Source organism: Oncorhynchus tshawytscha, linkage group LG06, assembly GCF_018296145.1.
Source record: "Oncorhynchus tshawytscha isolate Ot180627B linkage group LG06, Otsh_v2.0, whole genome shotgun sequence".
In the NCBI taxonomy this organism is placed as follows: domain Eukaryota; kingdom Metazoa; phylum Chordata; class Actinopteri; order Salmoniformes; family Salmonidae; genus Oncorhynchus; species Oncorhynchus tshawytscha.
In genome coordinates, this window is record NC_056434.1 from 41,745,401 (window position 1) to 41,767,691 (window position 22,291).

A 22,291-nucleotide genomic window follows, 5' to 3' on the forward strand; every position below is an offset into this window, starting at 1 on the left:
TCACTGTAAGGTCTGTTGTATTCAGCGCATGTGACAAATAAAATTTTATTTGACATTACCTTTTTTAATGGTGAGTGGTTTGTCTCATCATTGAACGTCAATTTGCCCGATGGTTTGGATCTCATTTGAATTACAACTCATAACACAACAAACGGCTTAATACTATTTTAGGAAATGTTTCTTTCTTCAAACATGCATACAACTTTGTAAAAGTATCAAGTCAAACATTTTGAATTACTCACAATCCTCTAAAAACAGAGCCACATGACACTTAAGTATTCTTAACTTTCAAAAACGTAATAATTCTATCAGCAGATAAATCAGGTTTTTCTACTCAAATATCATGTCTGACTACTACTTTGTTTTATGTAAAGACGTAAAACCTAAAACTCATCAAAAAAGAAACGTCCCTTTTTCAGGACTGTGTCTTTCAAAGAGAATTCGTCAAAATCCAAATAACTTCACATATCTTCATTGTAAAGGGTTTAAACACTGTTTCCCATGATTGTTCAATAAACCATAAACAATTAATAAACATGCACTTGCGTAATGGTTGTTAAAACCATAACAGCTTACAGACGGTAGGCAATTAAGGTCACAGTTATGAAAGTTTAGTACACTTTCTACTGACCCTGAGAAACACCAAAAGAAAGATGCCCAGGGTCCCTGCTCATCTGCGTGAACGCAGGAGGCATGAGGACTTTAGGTGTGGCCAGGGCAATAAAATGCAATGTCCATATTGTGAGCCGCCTACGACCGCTCTACAGGGAGACAGGACGGACAGCTGATCGTCCTCACAGTGGCAGACCACATTTAACAACACCGGTACATCCGAACATCACACCTGCGGGACAGGTACAGGATGGCAACAGCAATTGCCCGAATTACACCAGGAACGCACAATCCCTCCATCAGTGCTCAGACTGTCCGCAATAGGCTGAGAGAGGCTGGACTGAGGGCTTGTAGGCCTGTTGTAAGGCAGGTCCTCACTAGACATCACCGGTAACAATGTGGCCTATGGGCACAAACCCACCATCCCTGGACCAGACAGGACTGGCAAAAAGTGCTCTTCACTGACGAGTCATGGTTTTGTCTCACCAGGGGTGATAGTTGGATTCACGTTTATCGTCGAAGGAATTAGCTTTACACCGAGGCTTGTACTCTGGAGTGGGATCGAGGTGGAGGGTCTGTCATGGTCTGGGGCTCTGTGTCACAGCATCATCGTACTGAGCTTGTTGTCATTGCAGGCAATCTCAACTCTGTGCGTTACAGGGAAGACATCCTCTTCCCTCATGCGGTACCCTTCCTGCAGGCTCATCCTGACATGACCCTCCAGCATGACAATGCCACCAGCCATACTGCTCGTTCTGTGCGTGATTTCCTGCAAGACAGGAATGTCAGTGTTCTGCCATGGCCAGAGAAGAGGCCAGATCTCAGAGCAAGAACTGGCAAATCTGGTGTAGTTGCACTGCAATACTTAATGCAGCTGGTGGCCACACCAGATACTGACTGTTACTTTTGATTGGACCCCCCCCTTTGTACAGGGATGCATTATTCAATTTCTGTTAGTCACATGTCTGTGGAACTTGTTCAGTTTGTCTCAGTTGTTGAATCTTATGTTCATACAAATATTTACACATGTTAAGTTTGCTGAAAATAAACGCAGTTGATAGTGAGAGGATGTTTCTTTAGAATCACGTAAGAACAACTTATTTAATAAATGTTAGATTGACTTTAAAATGTAATAAAAGCACAACTTATAAAACCTACTTTAGATTAGCAGTAAACAAATAAGTCATTTATTCAATAACCTAATATTTGTTAACAGTACTCAAAAACAGCAAGCTATAAGAAATGATATTGACAAAATTAGTTAGTACCACTTATGATTTTGAGTTCTACTGACAGTTGGAGATGTTTGAGTAGCCACTACTCAATTTCTTTAATGAGTTAAGCAGTTACTTTTTACACACACACACACACACACACACACACACACACACACACCTGTCTATATTAGACATGAGGGAGTCTGGTCCACAGTACAGTATAGTATGCCCCAGATAGCTTTTGGCAGAGGCAGTGATAAAGTAGGAAGAACCAGAGAAGAAGTCAGCAGCGGGACCCTTGGAGGACTAATTATATAACTAATGATAAAATATAACAGAGGAAGAAGAGCAGCAAGCAGGCCAGGGGTGCTGTTTATTCCATTTGTTTCATAGCAAAGTGAATTGGTGGAACAATGAAGAGCCTTTTCACGTGGCAGAGGCAGGAAAAACTTGGCCCTGCTTCTCGGACAGTGGGCGGGTTGTTTTCACTGATGCTTGTTTTTCCTCAGGAGGTCAACAGTATTTCATTCTCTGTCGTCCTGCTGACGCTGCACTTTCTCTCTCTCAACAAATGGCCCGCAATCAAAAGCAATTCAGAGTTGCAACTTTGGACATATTTGCTGCCGTGAATGGGGTTATGGGAAATATGTTGTCGTGCTCTCTTGAAAAGAGCTGTTTGGATGATGTCCAGTCCAGAACAAACAGCCTTTGGTTCCAACAGATCGTCATAAAGACCAAACGTCTCGCTCTCTCATTGTACACGTCCACCCAGTGTGTATTCTGGGACACATACCCTTAATTTCTATTGGATGTTTGGTTTTGTGCTGTCAGCCCTGGACATGCAGTGGGCACGAAGGCCTACAAAGTCTGTATCCATGCCTACGTATGCCCCTTTCCAACAACGGGGCCAAACCAGGCTGAACTGTGACATTTCTGGTTCCAGGAACCAGCCATGAACTTCCAGAAACCCTCAAAGCCCATCCATAGACAGCCACAGAGAGCCACCTGTTGACTGTCCCAGCCTCCTGCTCCCTGCTGCCCCGTTGACTTTATTTCCAGGTCCTGCAAGTGTCAGTTCACAGCAGTGCACAGGTGCACTCATCTCCCTGCTGCCTGTTTGAAGTGGATCGCAGTGCTTTGATCGCAGTCACCCCCCTCAAGCTCCGCAGTGGGCCCCTCTGCACGTGTTTACCATACAGATGACCTCAGAGAGAGGATTGTACCACTGTATTTATAGAGGGTGACTACTCAATGCAGCGTTTGCATGCGCGGAGAGCGCAAAGGATACAATGTTGTGAACCTGTCCTTAGCTGAGCGTTTTTTGTTCAAGGTGTTTTTTTTCCACACTCTGAGTTAGTGTATTATTCTATGAAGGAAATTCAAGGTTCATTGTGTATAGCACTGTGCCAGTGTGGGCTAGAGTAGTGTTCATTGTGTATAGCACTGTGCCAGTGTGGGCTAGAGTAATGTTCATTGTGTATAGCACTGTGCCAGTGTGGGCTAGAGTAATGTTCATTGTGTATAGCACTGTGCCAGTGTGGGCTGTAATGTTCATTGTGTATAGCACTGTGCCAGTGTGGGCTAGAGTAATGTTCATTGTGAGCACTGTGCCAGTGTGGGCTAGAGTAGTGTTCATTGTGTATAGCACTGTGCCAGTGTGGGCACATTGTGTATAGCACTGTGCCAGTGTGGGCTAGAGTAATGTTCATTGTGTATAGCACTGTGCCAGTGTGGGCTAGAGTAGTGTTCATTGTGTATAGCACTGTGCCAGTGTGGGCTAGAGTAATGTTCATTGTCTATAGCACTGTGCCAGTGTGGGCTAGAGTAATGTTCATTGTCTATAGCACTGTGCCAGTGTGGGCTAGAGTAATGTTCATTGTCTATAGCACTGTGCCAGTGTGGGCTAGAGTAATGTTCATTGTTTGTGTAATATTTCTCTGGAGGGTCTGTGGATATTGTGGGAATCGGGAGTGTTCAGTTCAGACAATTGATTTGAAACTGCCTACAGCAGAATACTTGATGCCCAGGCTGTTTGATCAAAGCGAGGCTTTCACCTGTCCCGAGCTGACAGAGAGAACCTGTGGAATTCTCAGCGATATCCACTTGAGTTGCCTCACTGACTAGTGGATTAGGCTTCTGTGAAATGCATTTCAGCCCCCCGAGTCACTCAAGGGAAAGAATTATAATATGATTGTCTGATTTTGTCTTAGTTGAATACAATGTTATGTGTAGGTAGAGAGAGTCCTAATTGTATCCCTGTTTTACATGTGCCTAAATTGTCATGAGTGAATAATGTTGAACGGTGATTTTTCTACAATGTCATCCATCATGGCATGGTGTCACTGGTCAATGTTTGACTTGCAATATGAATGATTTAATGTTCAGTCATGAATATAATTCTGTTAAATGATCCGCTCTGCTCCTTTGCGTCAATGTCAGGGCTGCTTTGTTTTAATTCCACATCCTCATTCACTGTTTGGAGTGAGGAATTATTCACACTTGGAATTCTGGGTTTCTCATTCATCAAGAGAACTCCCGAAGCTCTGGTAACCTCTCTAGGAACATCCTTTCTCCTTTAGCTCCCCATAGAAATCTCTCGCTCTCTCAATGGAACAAATGCTTTGCTGGAGAACCTGGTTGAACTTGTGACATCCAAACAATGAACATCAGGTCTTGGTAGCCTGATGATTGAAAAAGGAAACTGGCACCAATCTCAATCTGCCCTCTATAGGCCTATCTTACCTGCACTGGACCTACAATCTAAAATGTTGTTTGGATTAAACCAGGTTCAGACTCAAGTAGCCATGGCTTGGTTACCCATTGGAGTGAAGGGACTCTTTGCTACACTGCAGCCAAATGTACTTCCGGCTGATTGTTGGTTTCTATCTGGCTAGTCAGACACTGGATGCATATCACTGCAGTTTGTTTCCTCAACAAATGAGACTCAGCACCCCCTCCCCTCCTTTCCTGTCCCACCTTTCCCAATTTGATTTGTTTATTCCCCCACGAGGTGCCAGGATGAAAGAGCCACTCCCGAAGCCTTGGGAAAGAATCATTTATCAGGGATTTCTAATAGACCCCACATAAATCATTCATTTCTCAAGACTGTGTTGGCATTTAAAGCTGATGAATGAAGCCACGTTCTCAGCTTATTCCACTTATTTGCATTTTGGGAAACACGATGAGGAGCTCTGTGACTGAACAGTTTAATTGAGTCAGCAGTTAATTGATCTATGATTCGGTTCAATCGCTTGATTTTGGCCAGTTATTGATGGGTGCGGTCTACTAGAGCCGTCTACTCTATGGGGAATCATTTGGGCCGTTTGGAAAATATCTCTTTCGCTGTTTAAAAAAACAACATGAAAAATCATAACTCCCTGTCTGTATTCGGACTAGGCTTGGGTGGTATCCGGTTTGTCATATCTTCATACTGACCTTGTGCAATACTGGGATATTCAGTAATACTGGCACTGGACACAAGGGGCACTATTTTCAAAACCCACTTCCTTTTTTTTTATTTTTTAAACTTGCTAACAAGTACATGCAAAATCTCATAGAGAATGCTAACTAAATGCTAATGAGTGCATTCCCCCCCCCCCTCAACACCTTCCCTGGTTGCCACTACTCATCTTAAAATGTAATCTGTCTCATCACCATTTTACCCCCAAGTTATTCTTAATTTAAAAATAAAAAAAAGTAGGAATGGAACGTTTCCCTCGCTATGGCACAATGAAATATTCTTTATCTAAAGTATCACACAAGTTGACTGCAAGTATTTACTTAAAAAGTAGCGGCAAATATTAAAATGTCAAACTTTAGAAATAGTTTTGACGGTATTGATGATATTGAAAAACCCTCCCGTGGCTATTTTCAGCCCTACAGTCTACTAGCCTGTACTTTACAGATGTTAATGACTGAGTGGTCCTCAAGCATCAAGTTGTGTTGAACTGATGTTCCAGACCATTGTCTGAACTGGCCAGGTGAGGTGTGTTTTGTGGTATTAGACAGTTTGTCAGTATAGTAGTTTCATGCTGGCTGACTACTAAAACTATAACCTCCAGAGACATTTGACAGTGATTTTTGGTCTGACTTTCGTCATCGAGTTTCTCCTTTTTACAGGAGCTCGTCTCCAAAACACATCCACCCCAGACTCCAGTCATGATTAGGGATATTCGGTGTGAATACACACACTTGACGAGTATGACGGGCCTTAACTGCAATCAGCGTGTTTGCTCTATACTTCATGTAATAGGGCCAGTTCATTTTGGAGGGTTTTTCTTGTGTGGGATTTAAGCCGATGATGCCCATATGATGGTCTTGGCCTGAGTCGATTTCCACTGGATTCTCAACGCTACACAATCTGATAGATTTGTTGAGGCTAGAGATAAGACGTGATTTCGCGTCAGGAATTAATTTGAAAATGCGTTTCTTATATAACAACTCTGTTTCTATGTAATGTTCGAAAGTTTTGACAGCAGGGCTAAGCAGCAGCAGTTACAAAGGCTTCTAGTTAGCTACTTACCATGCAATTCCTATTGGCGTTTGTGACCGGGCACAAGGCCCCGTGATTTTTCATTAGAGCGACGTCACTTTGTGGCCTCTTGGAATTTTGTGTGTTTAAAAAAAAAAAAAAAATCACCTCATGCATCTGTTTCCTTTCATAGTGGCGATGTCAAGCCCTGGTACCTCATGACAAATCCATTCTACATAGCCAGGGTCACATAGACATCACAGGACACTGTGTTCACTCACACACACCATTACGGTAGGGGGGATGTAGCCTACAGTAGTGGCTGATGTACATTTTAATGGCAAACATTCCCATTGACTGGTGAGATATCTCATGCTGGGGGGTCATTTAGCTCCATATGGTTAAGAGAAGCCTCCCGTCTCTCTCCTGTTTCCCTGCTGGTGAATGTGGTGTTGCCGTCAACCAGTAGCGCTAGTGAAGAACCTGGTGTTTCCCGGCAGGATGTCAAGAAAGCGTGTCTGTGCTCCATCTCAGTGGGTGATTGATTAGTAACGGGGCTAATGAATTCTATAGTGGCTTTAATGAACCACCTGAGACCAGCGCTGCCAACCTCTCACAATGCACCTATTTGTGCTTCGTGATCACCCCTCTCCTTTATCTATGTCATTAGACTATGGGCTGGTGTTGACTACAGAGACATATATTTCTGACCTGTCTGCTGTGTGAGTTGCTAAGAGGGTTACGTACCCCTGACTTGTGTGCTCTGTGTGTAGTTGTAAATATCAATCTGACCTAGTTGTGTCCGTCTGTGTCCTCAGAGATCCGTGCCCAGCTGGTGGAGCAGCAGAAATCCCTGGACCAGCAGACCGAGATGAGGGTGCAGCTCCTCCAGGACCTGCAGGACTTCTTCAGGAAGAAGTCGGAGATCGAGATGGAGTACTCCAGGAACCTGGAGAAACTGGCTGAACGCTTCATGGCGAAGACGCGGAGCACCAAGGACCACCAGCAGTACAAGTAAGTACAAGTGTCTAGGTCTTGTCTGTGTCTGACTTTGGGTCTGTGTACCTGGGTCTAGGTCGGAGCGTTTTTCTTTCGGTCTATGCATTTTTCCTGAAGAAGTTGTCACTGCATGGAACACTGCCTCTGTCTGAAATATGCCTCTCTCTGGTTCAGTGTTCATGAATACCTGTTGCATTAGGCAACCAAAATCAACTTCATATTTGATTATAACATTGATGACATATCAATCTGGAAAATATATTCAAATTTTTTATTATAATGTTGATGAGGCGAATCAATCTGGTTTCTATTTACAGTCGGTCTGGGAAGACTCACAGCAGCAGTGCTCAATGATTCAATTTCCTATTTATTTCTCATTATCAAACTCCATCAGTCAGACATTTTATTGTCATGTCATTCTACTCATTTCATCTCCTCCATTTGATGGCTGAAATCGTTTTGGACTGCGGGCTTTCTTTACCAATTATTTTCATACTTTTAAAATGTGTGTTCCCGATTTTATGAATACATTTACATGAATTATTGGAAGGAAATATCCTGTGAAGGCAGACTGTTACACCAGGGGCTCCAGCGATAAATATCCCAAACTATTTTACCCCTCTCAGCCGATTCTGCATAATGTCCCTTTGTTCTTCTGTAGCTCATCTGGGTAGCAGTGGGCACCCTATATTTAAAACACTTTCCCCATCTAGCCTCACAATTCAACAGTCACCCTCTGTCAATGTGCAGATGGTATTTCCAGCACAGTGTACTGTGAATTATGGAATTGGAGAAACTCCAATGAAGTAACTGATACCTCCCTAGAATGGGTATAGATTTTATGAGTTGTTCAAGAAAAAAAAAATGGACATCAGATTCCTGACTGCTCCCAGATCCACAGTACAGAATACATGGAACGGTGAAAGGACTCCTAGTGTTACAATCATTCTTGTGGAGAATAACCTAACCAGCTTGGTTCATGTCTACAGTGAGTTGGTCTCGGTCATTTCGATCTAACCACAAATGAGACCTGAAATGATGAAAGACACAATGTGGGAATCTCGCTCCGAATCAATTGAAATATGATCACGCTGTAAGAGAAGAACTACTTCATCTCTCTCCCATAGCGTTACTTTCCTTACCCTTATGTGGTACAGCAGACTGGCATGGATGAGCCTTATTGGAATGTTGACACGCAGTCTCAATACGCTTTAGGAGACTGCTTATGGAAAAGACAGAGATATTGGCATATTGTTTGAACTTGCGGTAGGGACCAAAAATAACAAGCCTGTTTGCCCTACTCTGTGTCTGGAAATATTCCTGTACGGAGTCTACTGGGCCTGTTAATGACTCTAGCAGCTGGGTATGCAGAACCCGGGAGGCTGAGGAGATTCCGACAGCGTGGCTTGTAAGCTGTGGTTTTCATCGCGTGATATAGTGTCTGGTCAGTTCATTCGCAGGGTCAACATTTGCACAGTGCCAAGCGAGCAGCATATTTCGGTGCTCTGTAAACGCGAGACGTTTTAAGACTTGGCCCATATTTTTTTGTATTCGTACAAACAAGGTGAATACAGAGGCGCTTCTGTGTTCTCCACATTCTCTAGGGTTTCTTTATTTTTTTAATGTTGTGAGGATTGTAAAAGTGCACTTTCACTCGGACTTTGAGCTTTCTGGCCTCGTGGTAGTGCAGAGCCTCAGCCCAGCTTGGGCTGGCTGTGTGTGTAATAAGCTGAGTTAGCATTCAAATTAGCGCATTAAATCACTGGCTAATTAGCTGGCATTTCCGCACTGGAGAGCAGTGAATACTGACACGCTGCGTGCAGTTGGGCTGCTAAGTGCTACTGACTGAGGTGAGAATTCAGTCACAGATTTGAATGCAGTGTTCGTCAGATTTGACAGGGAGCCAAGTCATGTGTATTCTGTTTGTCGATGCCCAAATTGCAAAAATGTGACAAAGTTAGAGAATTCAAATCTTTCTGTCAGTGTGTTAAGGGTAGGATGCTTTGTGCTAACCCTGATGTCTAGCCTCGGTTTCCTCTGAGGAGAAAATAGTCAGAGGAGCTGTGGTACATTTCAGTATTCAGGACCAGGAATGCCTCTTCAAACACATTTATCGGGTCGCCTTCAGGAGTGAGAGAAAGTGAAAATACACTTTGTGATACCTATGGAATTATTGCTACAGCACCTCAGTTGGCCCAGAATCAATCATGCTTGGGCACAGCAGCGGTAGGCGGTATAGGCCCGTTCTGCAGCTTCTCTAAGCTCGCTGTGATGGCTGAAGGTTGGCACTGAGGGACCAGCATCGGTGATAATCTGTTAACATCATCCCACATATTATTCGTTGTGCCTAAATTATTCAGAGTATTGCGTCATTTTCAAGACTGTCCATTTTCTACATCCCATTCTGCAGCACGGATGGGGCCGACAGCAATATCTGTTGGCCCCTTTATTACTGATGCTTAGATGGATAGGGTCTGGTTTAGTCAAATGGCTGTCACCTCTCGTGACACACAGTTCCCTCATCAAGCTCATTCAGTCAACGGGCACAGTTTATTAGATCTGATTATCTGCACCGTTGATCAACCCTGATCACTAGACGTGTAATGAACAGAGTTTAATATTGCAGGAGGTGTTTTGTTAGGGCGGGAGTTCTATTTGCTAGAAAGTCAACCCTGATCATTACAAAAATAAAACCAATGGGACGGTTTATCTGCTAGCACCTCTTTCTTTTTTTTCTTTTTCTCTCGTCTCTTGAGAACCAAACGGACTGTTTTTCTGTGTGGCCAGTGATACTCTCTCCTCGCCGCTCCCCTCCACAGGAGACAGACACCCTGAGCACACAAGCCTCCAGCTGGATCAGCAGCTCTTTTGTCCACTGGCTTTCTCTTTTTTAATTCTTCCCAGAATGCAGTGGGGAGAGCTACAACAGGCCCCACAGCGGAGTGGCCAGAACCCCGTTCCAGGGAGTGTCAGTCAGTCAGTCCACTGCTGCGGTAGTGACATGGCTGTTTGCAAAATGAACACATTATACACACACACATTATGCAGTTTGGTTTTTTTAGTGCCAGAGGGATGGAAGGGAGAGAGCGATAATTGAATTATTTATGTTGCCACCCCAGAGAGGGAGTGACTTGAATAGTCCAGATTTCTTTTCCCCCATACAATAAAGCCAATCGTTTTAAGGGACTTTCATTCATGTTGATATGATTCAATAAATATACCCCCAAATAGTAGCTATCATTCCATTTTTGTAAATTCCTCTTGCAATTGTCAAATACTCATATGCCACATATATGCGACTCATGCCATACATCCATTTTTCAAATGGGTGGCCCCAGCATGACTTGAACCCACCATACTAGCTTTGGAAGCGCCATGCTCTACCAACTGAGCCACAGAAGACCAATTGCCTACAGTTGTACACTGAGCTCAGAACAGCCTCAATTCATCGGGGCATGGACTCTACAAGGTATCGAAATCGTTCCACAGGGCTGTTGGTTTCAAGTTGGTTCCAAGTTGACTCCAAGGCTTCCCCTTTATGCAAATAGTAAACCCAACAGCGTTACCTGGGAGGGAATAGGCCCACCCACTTGGGAGCCAGGACCACCCATGGCTGCGCCCCTGCCCAAGTCATGTGAAATCCATAAATTAGGGCCTAATGAATTTATTTAAATTGACTGATTTCCTCATATGAACTGTAACTCAGTAAAATCATTGACATTTTTGCATATTGCATTTATTTTTGCTCAGTATAATGTCATGGAAAGAGGTTTTCCTAATGTTTTGTACACTCAGTGTACAACATACTAACATTATAACCGTTTGCATTCCACCCAGAGAGAGACTGCCATTTAAGCTAGTGATGAGGAAATTAATGGGAAATATCTTATGGTAGAGGCCCTGAAGGGATTTGCCATTTCAGATAGGGCCTCTGTTGATAAGTAAATAAGGTATTTCTGTCTTGTTTCCATTGATTATCCTTGAGGTGTTTCTACAACTTGATTGGAGTCCACATGTGTTAAATTCAATCGGACATGATTTGGAAAGGCACACACCTGTGTAGATAAAGTCACAGTTGACTGTGCATGTCAGAGCAAAAACCAAGCCATGAGGTCAAAGGACTTTCCTGTAGAGCTCCGAGACTAGATTGTGTCGAGGCACAGATCTGGGGAAGGGTACCAAAACATGTCTGCAGCATTGAAGGTCCCAAAGAACACAGTGGCCTCCATCATTCTTAAATGGGAGAAGTTTGTAACCACCAAGCCTCTTCCTAGAGCTGGCCGCCTGGCCAAACTGAGCAGTCGAGGGAGAAGGGCCTTGGTCAGGGAGTTTACCAAGAACCTGATGGTCACTCTGACAGAGCTCCAGAGTTCCTCTGTGGCGATGGAAGGACCTTCCAGAAGGACAACCCTCTCTGCAGCACTCCAGCAATCAGGCCTTTATGGTAGAGTGGCCAGACTGAAGCCACTCCTCAGCAAATGGCACATGACAGCCCTCTTGGAGTTTGCCAGCAGGCACCTAAAGGACTCTCGGACCATGAGAAACCAGATTCTCTGGTCTGATGAAACCAAGATTGAACTCTTTGGCCTGAATGCCAAGCGTCACTTCTGGAAAAAACCTGGTACCATCCCTACGGTGAAGCATGGCGGTAGCATCATCATGCTGTGGGGATGTTTTTCAGCGGCAGGGACTGGGAGACTAGTCAGGATTGAGGGAAAGATTAAGGGAGAAATTATACAGAGATCCTTGATGAAAACCTGCTTGAGCGCTCTGGACCTCAGACTGGGGCGAAGGTTCACCTTCCATCAGGACAATGACCCTAAGCACACAGCCAAGACAATGCAGGGGTGGCTTCGGGACAAGCCTGAATGTCCTTGAGTGGCCCAGCCAGAGCCCGGACTTGAACCCAATCGAACATCTTTGGAGAGACCTGAAAATAGCTGTGCGGCGACGCTCCCGATCCAACCTGACTGAGCTTGACAGGATCTGCAGAGAAGAATAGGAGAAAATCCCCAAATATACAATACCAGTCAAAAGTTTGGACATCTTCTCATTCAAGGTTTTTTTGTATTTTTTAAAAACATTTTCTACATTGTAGAATAATAGTGAAGGCATCAAAACTATTAAATAACACATGTAATCGTGTATTAACCAAAAAGTGTCAAATATATTTTTGATTCTTCAAAGTAGACACCCTTTGCATTGAACGCTTTGCACATTCTTTGCATTCACTCACCCAACTTCATGAGGTAGTCATCTGGAATGCTTTTCCAACAGTCTTGAAGTTCCCACATATGCTGAGCACTTGTTGGCTGCTTTTCCGTCACTCAGCGGTCCAACTCATCCCAAACCATCTAAATTGGGTTGAGGTTGGGTGAATGTGGAGGCCAGGTCATCTGATGCAGCATTCCATCACTCTCCTTATTGGTCAAATATCCCTTACACAGCCTGGAGATGTGTTTTGGGCCATTGTCCTGTTGAAAATCTAAGCTCAAACTAGATGGGATGGCGTATTGCTGCAGAATGTAGGGGTCGCCATGCTGGTTAAGTGTACCTATTTTTAAAAATTCCAAATAAATCAGTGACATTGTCACCAGAAAAGCACCCTCACACCATCACCTCCATGCTTCACGGTGGGAACCACACATGCGGAGATCATCCGTTCAGTTACTCTCCGTCTCTCAAAGACACAGCTGCTTGGAAACAAAATTTGGACTCATCAGACCGCAGGACAGATTTCCACCGCTCGTGTTTCTTGGCCCAAGCAAGTCTCTTCTTATTATTGGTGTCCTTTAGTAGTGGTTTCTTTGCAGCAATTTGACCATGAAGGTCTGATTCACACAGTTGATGTTAAGATGTCTGTTACTTGAACTCTGAACCATTTATTTGGGCTTCAAACTGAGGTGCAGTTAATTGCCTATTTCAGAGGCTGGTACATCTAATGAGTGTATCCTCTGCAGCAGAGGTAACTCTGGGTCTTCCTTTCCTGTGGCGGTTCTCATGAGAGCCAGTTTCATCATAGCGCTTGATGTTTTTTTCAAAGTTCTTTTACATTTTTGCATTGACTGACCTTCATGTCTTAAAGATATGATGGACTGTTATTTCTCTTTACTTATTTGAGCTGTTCTTGCTATAATATAGGCTTGGTTTTTTACCAAATAGGTCTATCTTCTGTACACCACCACTACAGTACCTTGTTATGACAACTGATTGGCTCAAATGCATGAAGAATTAAGAAGGAAAGAAATTCCACAAATTAACTTTAACTGTCAATTGAAATGCATTCCAGGTGACTACCTCATGAGCTGGTTGAGAGAATTCCAAGAGTGTGCAGAGCTGTCATCTAGGCAAAGGGTGGCTATTTGAATAATCTCAAATATAAAATGTTTTTTTTTTAACACTTGTGGTTTCTACATGATTCCATATGTGTTATTTGATAGTTTTGATGTATTCACTATTAATTTACAATGTAGAAAATAGTAAAAATAAAGAAAAACCTTTGCATTAGTAGGTGTCCAAAATTTTGACTGGTACTGTAGGTGTGCTAAGCTTGTAGCGTCATACCCAAGAAGACTCGAGGCTGTAATCGCTGCCAAAAGTGCTTCAACAAAGTCCTGACTAATGGGTCTGAATAATTATGTAAATGTGATATTTAATTTTTTTGCTTTATCATTATGGTGCAGATTGACGAGGAAAAAACGGTTTAATCAATTTTAGAATAAGGATGTAACATAACAATGTGGAAGGAGTCAAGGGGTCTGAATACTTTCTGAATGCACTGCAATGTCATGTATGTATGTGAGAACACACACACACCTGTATGCAATTGTAAGCCCACTCCTAAGCACTCTCTCTCTCTTTCTTTCTCCTCTCCTCTCCTCGTAGTTCTCACCCTCCTGTCTATACCTGTCTGTCTGACCTAATCCCTGCATTGTGGGGAAATTATGACATTGAGAGATTCCTGCCAGTTATGTAGGCTAGGTAGTAGAGTCCCTGAGGTCACTGCTGCCATGGCCCTCTCTGTACACACACACACACGAGCGCGCGCACATGGCCTGTCATTTGGTCCAGCAGGTTGTCTCATTAGCCAGCACACAGCCCCACTGTTTGGCCATTGATTTATTGGAATGGCTAGTGTTCATTCAATGGCTCCCTGTGGTGTTTCCATCTACACTAAGTCCTGCATTTGGAATAATGACCCCGTTTCCTCCATCCGCTGACTTTTTCGGAGACTGTAATTGTAAGTTCCCGTCTGTTCTTCATTGTATTGGATGTGTTTATAGCAAGGGGTGAAAGAATGCTGCGATGGTCATTTCAGCCCTTTTCTTTCAGCCTGCATCCCAAATTGCACCCTATTTACAATCCCTAATATAGTGCACAACGTTTGACCAGGGGCCTATACGAGTGCACTATATAGGGAGCCATTTAGTGCACTGTCTGTATTCATGAGGAACTGGGCCGTAGCGTGCGTTGTCTGGCGAATCGGGTCACTCCATTCACAGCGCCTGGGCCCCACTGTGCTGCTCTGTGCACTGAGGCGAGCCAGAGAGGGTCGGTCGGTTGGACACACACTAGTGCACAGAGCCCAGTTATATAACCCTCCGGTCACAGCTGATGTCCCTTGCCCAAGCTCATTACAGTTCGAGACATGCCAATCACATACTCACGTACATACGCACACACAGATAGAATAGTAGAAACGCACACAAAAGCTGGAGAACATATGCACGTCCAGGGATTTAAAAAATATATATATTTTTGCAGGTGCTGGTGTTTATGTGAACTGAAAAAATAAAGAGGAAAACGCTGCACACTGCTGTTCAGGCTCCCAGGTGATTTTATTTATAACAACGTTTAGACTCTTAGGTCTTCATCAGGCATCCATATCCCAGGTGGGGGTGGAAGGTCTTGTATATAGGGGCAGTGCTCAGTGACATCAATTCCTGTAACGGGAGGTAAAAATATATAATATCGGTTCACAATGTCAACGTTCAATATCAAAATATTGAACCATACATGAGGAAAGACCCCCCCCCACAGGACCTTATCCAAGAAGGTTTCCCTTTCCTCTGGTGGGTAATCAGTTTTGACCACTGTCTCCCTCATTTGGGGGTCTTTTAAGGAAACACACCCACTTCTCACACAGACTCACCACTTGCTGACAACCCTCTCCCTCCCATACACTCTAGGCTATATCCACACACACACACGCACAGAAACAGAGGAGAAATGAGAGATTGGCACTCCACTCAAGCATAAGGCAGAAAGGATTTACGGTACCTGCAGTCTTGACAGAGTGTGTGTGTGACGCTGTCCAGCAACTCTGCCACAACTCTTCAATTGCCATACTGTCCCTTCAGAATGTATCAAGCTCCTTGACTCCTTACCCATTTTGTTGTTACAGCTTGAATTTAAAATGGATTACATTTAGATGTTTTTCACTGGCCTACACACAATACCCCATCACGTCCTAATAGATTTGTATTTATTTATTATTATTTTATTTTTTATACAAATTAATACAAATGAAAAGTTTAAATGTCTTGAGTAAATACGTATTTAAGCCCTTTGTCATGGCAAGCCTAAATAGAGGAGTAAACATGTGCTTAACAAGTCACATAAGTTGCATAGACTCACTCTGTAATAATAGTGTTCAACATGATTTTTGAATGACTACCTCATCTCTGTACACCACACATACAATTACACATACAATTATCTGTAAGGTCCAGTCGAGCAGGGAATTTCAAACACCGATTCAACCACAAAGATCGGGGATGTTTTCCAATGCCTTGCAAAGAAGGGCACCTATTGGTAGATGGGTGAAAATAAAACACCGACATTGAATATTCCTTTGAGCTTAGTGGAGTAAATAATTACACTTTGGATGGTGTATCAATACACCCAGTCACTACAAAGATACAGGCGTCCTTCCTAACTCAGCTGCCGGAGTGGAAGGAAACCGCTCAGGGATTTCACCATGAGGCCAATGGTGACTTTAAACAGTTACGGAGTTAATGGCTGTGACAGGAGAAAACTGAGGTTGGAGCAACAACATTGTAGTTACTCCACAATACTAACCTAATTGACAGAGTAAAAAGAAGGAAGCCTGTACAGAATACAAATATTTCAAAACATGCATCTTGTTTGCAACACGGTACTAAAGTAATACTGCAAAAGGTATGGCAAAGCAATTCACTTTTTCTCCTGAATACAAAGTGTTATGTTTGGGGCAAATCCAATACAACATATTACTGAGTACCGCTTTCCATATTTTCAAGTATAGTGGTGGTTGCATCATGTTATGAGTATCTTGTAATTGTTAATGACTGGGGAGTTTTTCAGGATAAAAAAGAAGCGAATGGAGCTAAGTACAGACAAAGTCCTAGAGGGAAATGTGGTGGTCTTCTTTCTTCCAGACACTGGGAGATTAATTCACCTTTCAGCAGGACAATAACCTAAAACACAAGGCCGGATCTTCACTGGGGTTGCAATCCAAAAGAACAGTGAATGTTCCGGAGTGTCTGAGCTACAACTTTTTTTTACTTAAATCTGCTTGAAAATCAATGGCAAGACCTGAATGTGTGTCTAGCAATGATCAACAACCATTTTGACAGAACTTGAAGAATTTTTAAATAATGCGCACCACCTGGATTCGGTCCAATGTAGCAACATTTGACATTGTTTTTTACACTGAATAAAGTAGAGACTCAGAGCTACAAAATGGTATATTAGAAACTGCAGTTGAGGAACAACGAAAAATTAATTCTGCTTTCAAATTTTAGAAACTTGTAACCCAACTTTTGAAAAATGGCCTGTGAATGTTTTGGTACACCTACTGGAGAGGATTTGTCTAAACCTATTCAGCATCGTTCACACCTTAAGTCTCCGGTTCACCCATCTCTTTAAGGATTCACAGTGTAGTAAACAACCAAAGATTTCAAGCCTAAAATTGGTGAAAGTTGTAGCAAAAAGTAGTAGTAATTTTTTAAAATCTAGTCCTTGGCCTATATCCTAATCTGACTTTGGTGCTACTCATGTTGTTCTTCACATTACCATCTCTTGTAAACACACACTATATCAAATAAAATCAACCTTTTATTTGTCACATGCACAGGATACAGAAGGTGTAAATGTTACTGAAATTATTACTTCCATGGTGGAGTCTTTTGTTTAGACATGTAGCTAGCTAGCTAAACAATGAACCATAATCCCAACTCTAATGCCACTTTCAAAACAACTGCGAACTCCAGAGAAGAAAACACTTGGACTGGGAAAAATTGATTTGAAAGGTCATCCAACTCAGAATTCCAACTCTGGAACTTGGGCCTCTTTCTTGAACTCCTACATAGATCATGCATCTAACGTTAGCTAGCTAGCTAACAGTATGATTTAACTTGTAATAAAAACACCTTTCTGACAAAATTAGAAATGTATAATATCTGAAAATGTAGCTAGACTCTTACCTGTATACATCCCTCTGTCACGGGTGCCCTGGTTGCCCTTAGTTTAAAGATGTAATCCAGAGAAAGGTGTTTTATACATCAGTCTTCTTTCTGTGTTCTCTTTTTTGGCCTCCGCATTTGGAAATCATCTCTCTGCTTCCACCGGGCATTCCACTGATTTCAAAACTCGGTCAACTTCTTCCGTGACAACGACACAGTTTCTTCCCCAACATTGTTATCAGAAGACGCTCGTTCAATTAAATTATTTTTACCAAAATCTCCTCATTGTTTGATTAATTTTCAGAGTCCTAGAAAGTCAAGCACGATCATCCTCCAGAAAGTAGTCCTTAACAACATTTTCCCAGAATGTAGACAGGATTATCCCCGCATACTTAGCAGCTCATGTTAGACGGAAGCAATCTACATGGACGACCAATCCGAAGTCATCTCTCGGCATGTCCCGCCCCTCCATTATCTCAGCCGATCATGGCTAGCGGGAAGGTTAGCATTGCAAATCTAACTATGCTCATTATTTAACAATTTCATTCTGATTTACAGATGGCATACAAGTTTGTTATGAAGGTATTTCTCTCCAAAAACATATAAAAAAAATTACATTCAAATGTTTCTCCTGTGAAGTAGTGATGTGCGACATACGCCTAGTTTCTTGAAACGAATCATAAATGTTGCACATTCCAGGTGTGCAAAGCTGTTAGAGACTTACCCAGAAAGATTTGGGGGGGGTATTTTTTTATTTTTTACACGTTATAAATGTTTTCTTACGTTTTGACATTGGAGTACTTTGATCCTCCACAAAAAAAATCGAATTAAATCCGTTTTAATCCCACTTTGTAACACAGCAAAATGTGGAAGGAGTGGAGGGGTGTGAATACTTTCTGAAGTCACTGTAACTGTTTCTTCTTGGTAACTCCCCTCTGAATGCAGGTCTGTATATGTTGCCCCCCACGCACCACTTTTAGCTAAATTGGATTATTCCTTATATTACATCGTCTATGAAAAATGGCCTTGCGTTTCACCGGGATGTTTTTCATTTCCAGTCCTGTCTTTTTTCACATGCACCATTTCCTGTTTTCCAAGAGAGGGAGAGACAATGTTTCAGCTCTGTGGTCCGGAATGTTTTGTCCACTGTCTGTCAGGAGAAAAACATCTGCTCTTCCAGCAGCTATCATCATAGAGGTATGTAGTTAAGGGCTGCAGCATGAGTCGTGGGCCAGGGTGAATGTACAAAGTTTCACCTGTTGTGTTTGCCTGTATTTGACTGACATTCAGGGGGAAGCCCTTCCAGAGTTCCAGAGGAGGGCTTCCATATGGCTCCTCCCTGCTGGCCCTAAAGCCTCAGGCCCTGGCCTCTCTTCTGGCCTCCTGCCTTCCCTTGGCTAGCTCCATAGCAGGAGGAATGTTTTAGATTCAACGGAGTCAGCCTGCTGCAGGCCGTTGCTTATGCACAGCCGTGGCTCACTCTGTGTCTGTCTCTCTTGCTCTCTCTCAGGCCTGGACAATATCCCGCAGTATGCGGACAGGCAGGCGCACTAGAGGGGAAACGCCTCTCCTCCCCTCTCTCTCTTCCTGTTTTGTCTCTTGTAATGCACTATTCCAAAACTTTACATGTAAAGTACCTTCTCTAACAAATTATCTTACAAGGAAGTCTCGAGTCTCCTAAGCATACTTGTGGACGGCGCTCTCCCCTGTTGCGAGAAGTCCGGTCCACTCAGAACATCGCTCCTCCGGCTATGCCCCAGAAATGTCGTTGATACAAACTCTCCTTCAGGCGCAGTATGCACTCGGTGCTGATTATATAGAGTGCATGCTATTATATAGGGCATTCATCACCAGGGGAGGGCTGTGGAAGAAACATCCCCACTAGCTATTACTTTTATGATGGGACTTGATCCACTTTAGGAAGTCTTAAAACATCTCGCTAGATGAGGACAGTTAGGCTGACAGGATAGAGCTGTCAGGTAGCTGAGACCTTGATCTCTCAGCACAGATTGCAAAGACAGCCAGCAGAGAGCCAGGCAAGGACACACGCATGCACGCGCACATACACATGTGCGCACAGGCATACTCGCTCTCTCTGTCTCTCAGGGAGCATGAATACTTCCCTACATGTCCCCGCCTCTCCTTGTGCCTGTCTCTTGTTTCTCTCTCTGTGTGATCAGCAGTGAAATGTATAATGAATAAGCTACCTTAACTGACCTGTCTCTTTTTTGAGTTTTTTTTTGTATGAATGAACCTGAGCAGTCAGGAGAAGCAGTTTCTGTAAGGAGGTCAGGGTCATATTCATTAGGGCACTCTGTAGCAAAACGTTTTGCAATGAAAAATGCCAACGAGCAGTTTAGTCCATCCCCGTTTCGGTCTGTTTTCATATGTTTTTGTGTCTAAGGAATACAACCCAGTTGATTGATTGCGGTGTCCCCCTATAGGAAGGACCAGAACCTGCTGTCACCGGTCAACTGCTGGTACCTGCTGCTGAACCAGGTGAGGAGGGAGAGCAAGGACCACGCCACCCTCAGTGACATCTACCTGAACAACGTCATCATGCGCTTCATGCAGATCAGCGAGGACTCCACACGCTTGCTCAAAAAGGTAAGCTCTTCTGTAGAGGTAAGAGGTCTGATCCCACTGATCTGACGGAAGTCGTTTCTTGTCTTGAAATGAACAGGGAGAACTCTGGTACCTCGTTATATTGGATAAATCCTTGGCACATTCACATAGTCAGCAGCAGGGCCCAGAGTTTTCTCCTAATGATACGTCCATCATCCTACAGCCTTAAAGCGGCGATCGGCAGTTAAAATTATAACAAAGCACACTCCCTGCTCCTGTTTTGGTAAAAAGCTGAGGGGCTAGAGAAATGTAACCCCTCTCAAATTCATGGGCAGAGCTATGGATGCACTGATTGATGAAACTGTAATTTTGATCTATGTTTTGAGGCTATATAGTGTTTGTTTACATTGGCTTTGTTTACAGAAGTTGGAGTAAAAACGTTTATTTTGGGTTCTCATGGAGTGTGACAGTTGAACTAAGCTCATGAGGCATTTGTAAGTTATATTCTTCAAGTATCAATGTATATATATCATTAATTTATAAGTCCAACAATACATGTAGCAGCTGCTGATTGCCCCTTTTTAAATAAACCAGGTCCTGGACTGCACTCAGATGTGATGTTTGGCTGGATTACAAGTTGTTTGATGACATCTTGATAGCAGTTCAATGATTTGGTTGTGGTTTAGTTATGTGAATCTCTATGCTGAGAGGGAAGAACTCTCTTCCTACACAGCCTTGATCATAAGACTAAACGCCCGATCTAACCCTCCCATCCGAAGTCGGTCGCCTCGTGACCGAAACCCTGTTAATGCTGCTGCCGCCTGTTTCACTCAGACCACTCCCTGCCAGATTTTGAGCTCTCCTATGCACTAGGAGTCACATGAACCGACCACAGTCCCGAAAATGACAAACCAGAGCCTGTTTCAGTGGGGTGCTTAGCGTCAACGTTTTTGGCTTTTTTTTCTCTCTTTCGCTGCGGGGTCTTTAGATCCGTCTGCTAGATGGAGACAGAAAAAATTGTTATTTTATTCATCTTAAAGTCATTATTGTCTCTTGATGTTGGTGGTTTCATCTGGCTTGTACAGAGGAGTGGTCTGCTCTGCACCCCACCCCAATCCTCTGCTCGAACAACTGCAACACACACAAAGTTAAGGCAGTAATTTCCCTTTGATAGCAGTTCGAGGCTCCTGGTTTACTAATGGGCCAGATGTGAAGCTGGAGCGAAGTGGTTTGTCAGATGTTTCTTTCTCCCCCCCGACTCAATCCACATTACTGATGTTTAAAATGACAGACTACTAAACTCATCAATGTGTTCCCAATGATATGTATTCATTTTTAGGCATTTCAATCAAGACTTTTTAATGTATGAAGTTTAGTTCATAGCATCCCTCATATAAAGAGGTTTGCATTGACATTGCACACATTGCATTGACATTGCACACAGTTCATTTTTCCCCTCATGTACCAACTCTCCTTATTGCTCTACCAATTGGTTGGCCTTGTGCACAACAGGAAATGACCTGCACTTACAGTAAGTCTTCAGTGACTGTGTGTGTGTGTTTGTCTCCCCTCTGGCTGGTATAGTGACGTTTGGCAGCCGGGGACCAAATCAAATGCCATCCCCCTCGTGGGGTGCAGTCTGTCACAGGGGAGCAGAGACACCCCTGCCCTCTAATTAGTACATCCCATTGTCTTTGATCTCCACTGAGCTCCAGTAATGATAGACAAACACCAGGGGAGGCCCCCCAGTTACAACACAGTCAGTACAGGTCGTCTTGTTTTAACACGAGACAGATGCTGTTTTGTCATCCTGACATCAAAGAGCAGTGTTTTTTTTATATTTCCAAATCCTTATGTTTTCTAACTTTTTAAAGTTATGAGTTGAATCAGTACAGGACCTTAAATGACATATCCTATCAGGCTTTAGCATGGTGGACCTTTTGAAAATAGTCCGTTGATTTGTGTTCATGCCTTCGGCATTA

At 43.2% G+C, this 22,291-nt stretch overlaps 1 protein-coding gene across 2 annotated transcripts in view; it reads left to right on the forward strand.

Moving 5' to 3' along the window:
• srgap1a (SLIT-ROBO Rho GTPase activating protein 1a) overlaps positions 1-22,291 on the forward strand; it is a 164,651-nt gene that overhangs the window by 49,257 nt on the left and 93,103 nt on the right. For both annotated transcript variants that reach the window (XM_024423866.2, XM_024423867.2), the window contains exons 2-3: positions 7,119-7,314; positions 20,189-20,351. In XM_024423866.2, the coding sequence (XP_024279634.1) occupies positions 7,119-7,314; positions 20,189-20,351 (359 nt within the window). The remainder of the gene's footprint in view (positions 1-7,118; positions 7,315-20,188; positions 20,352-22,291) is intronic.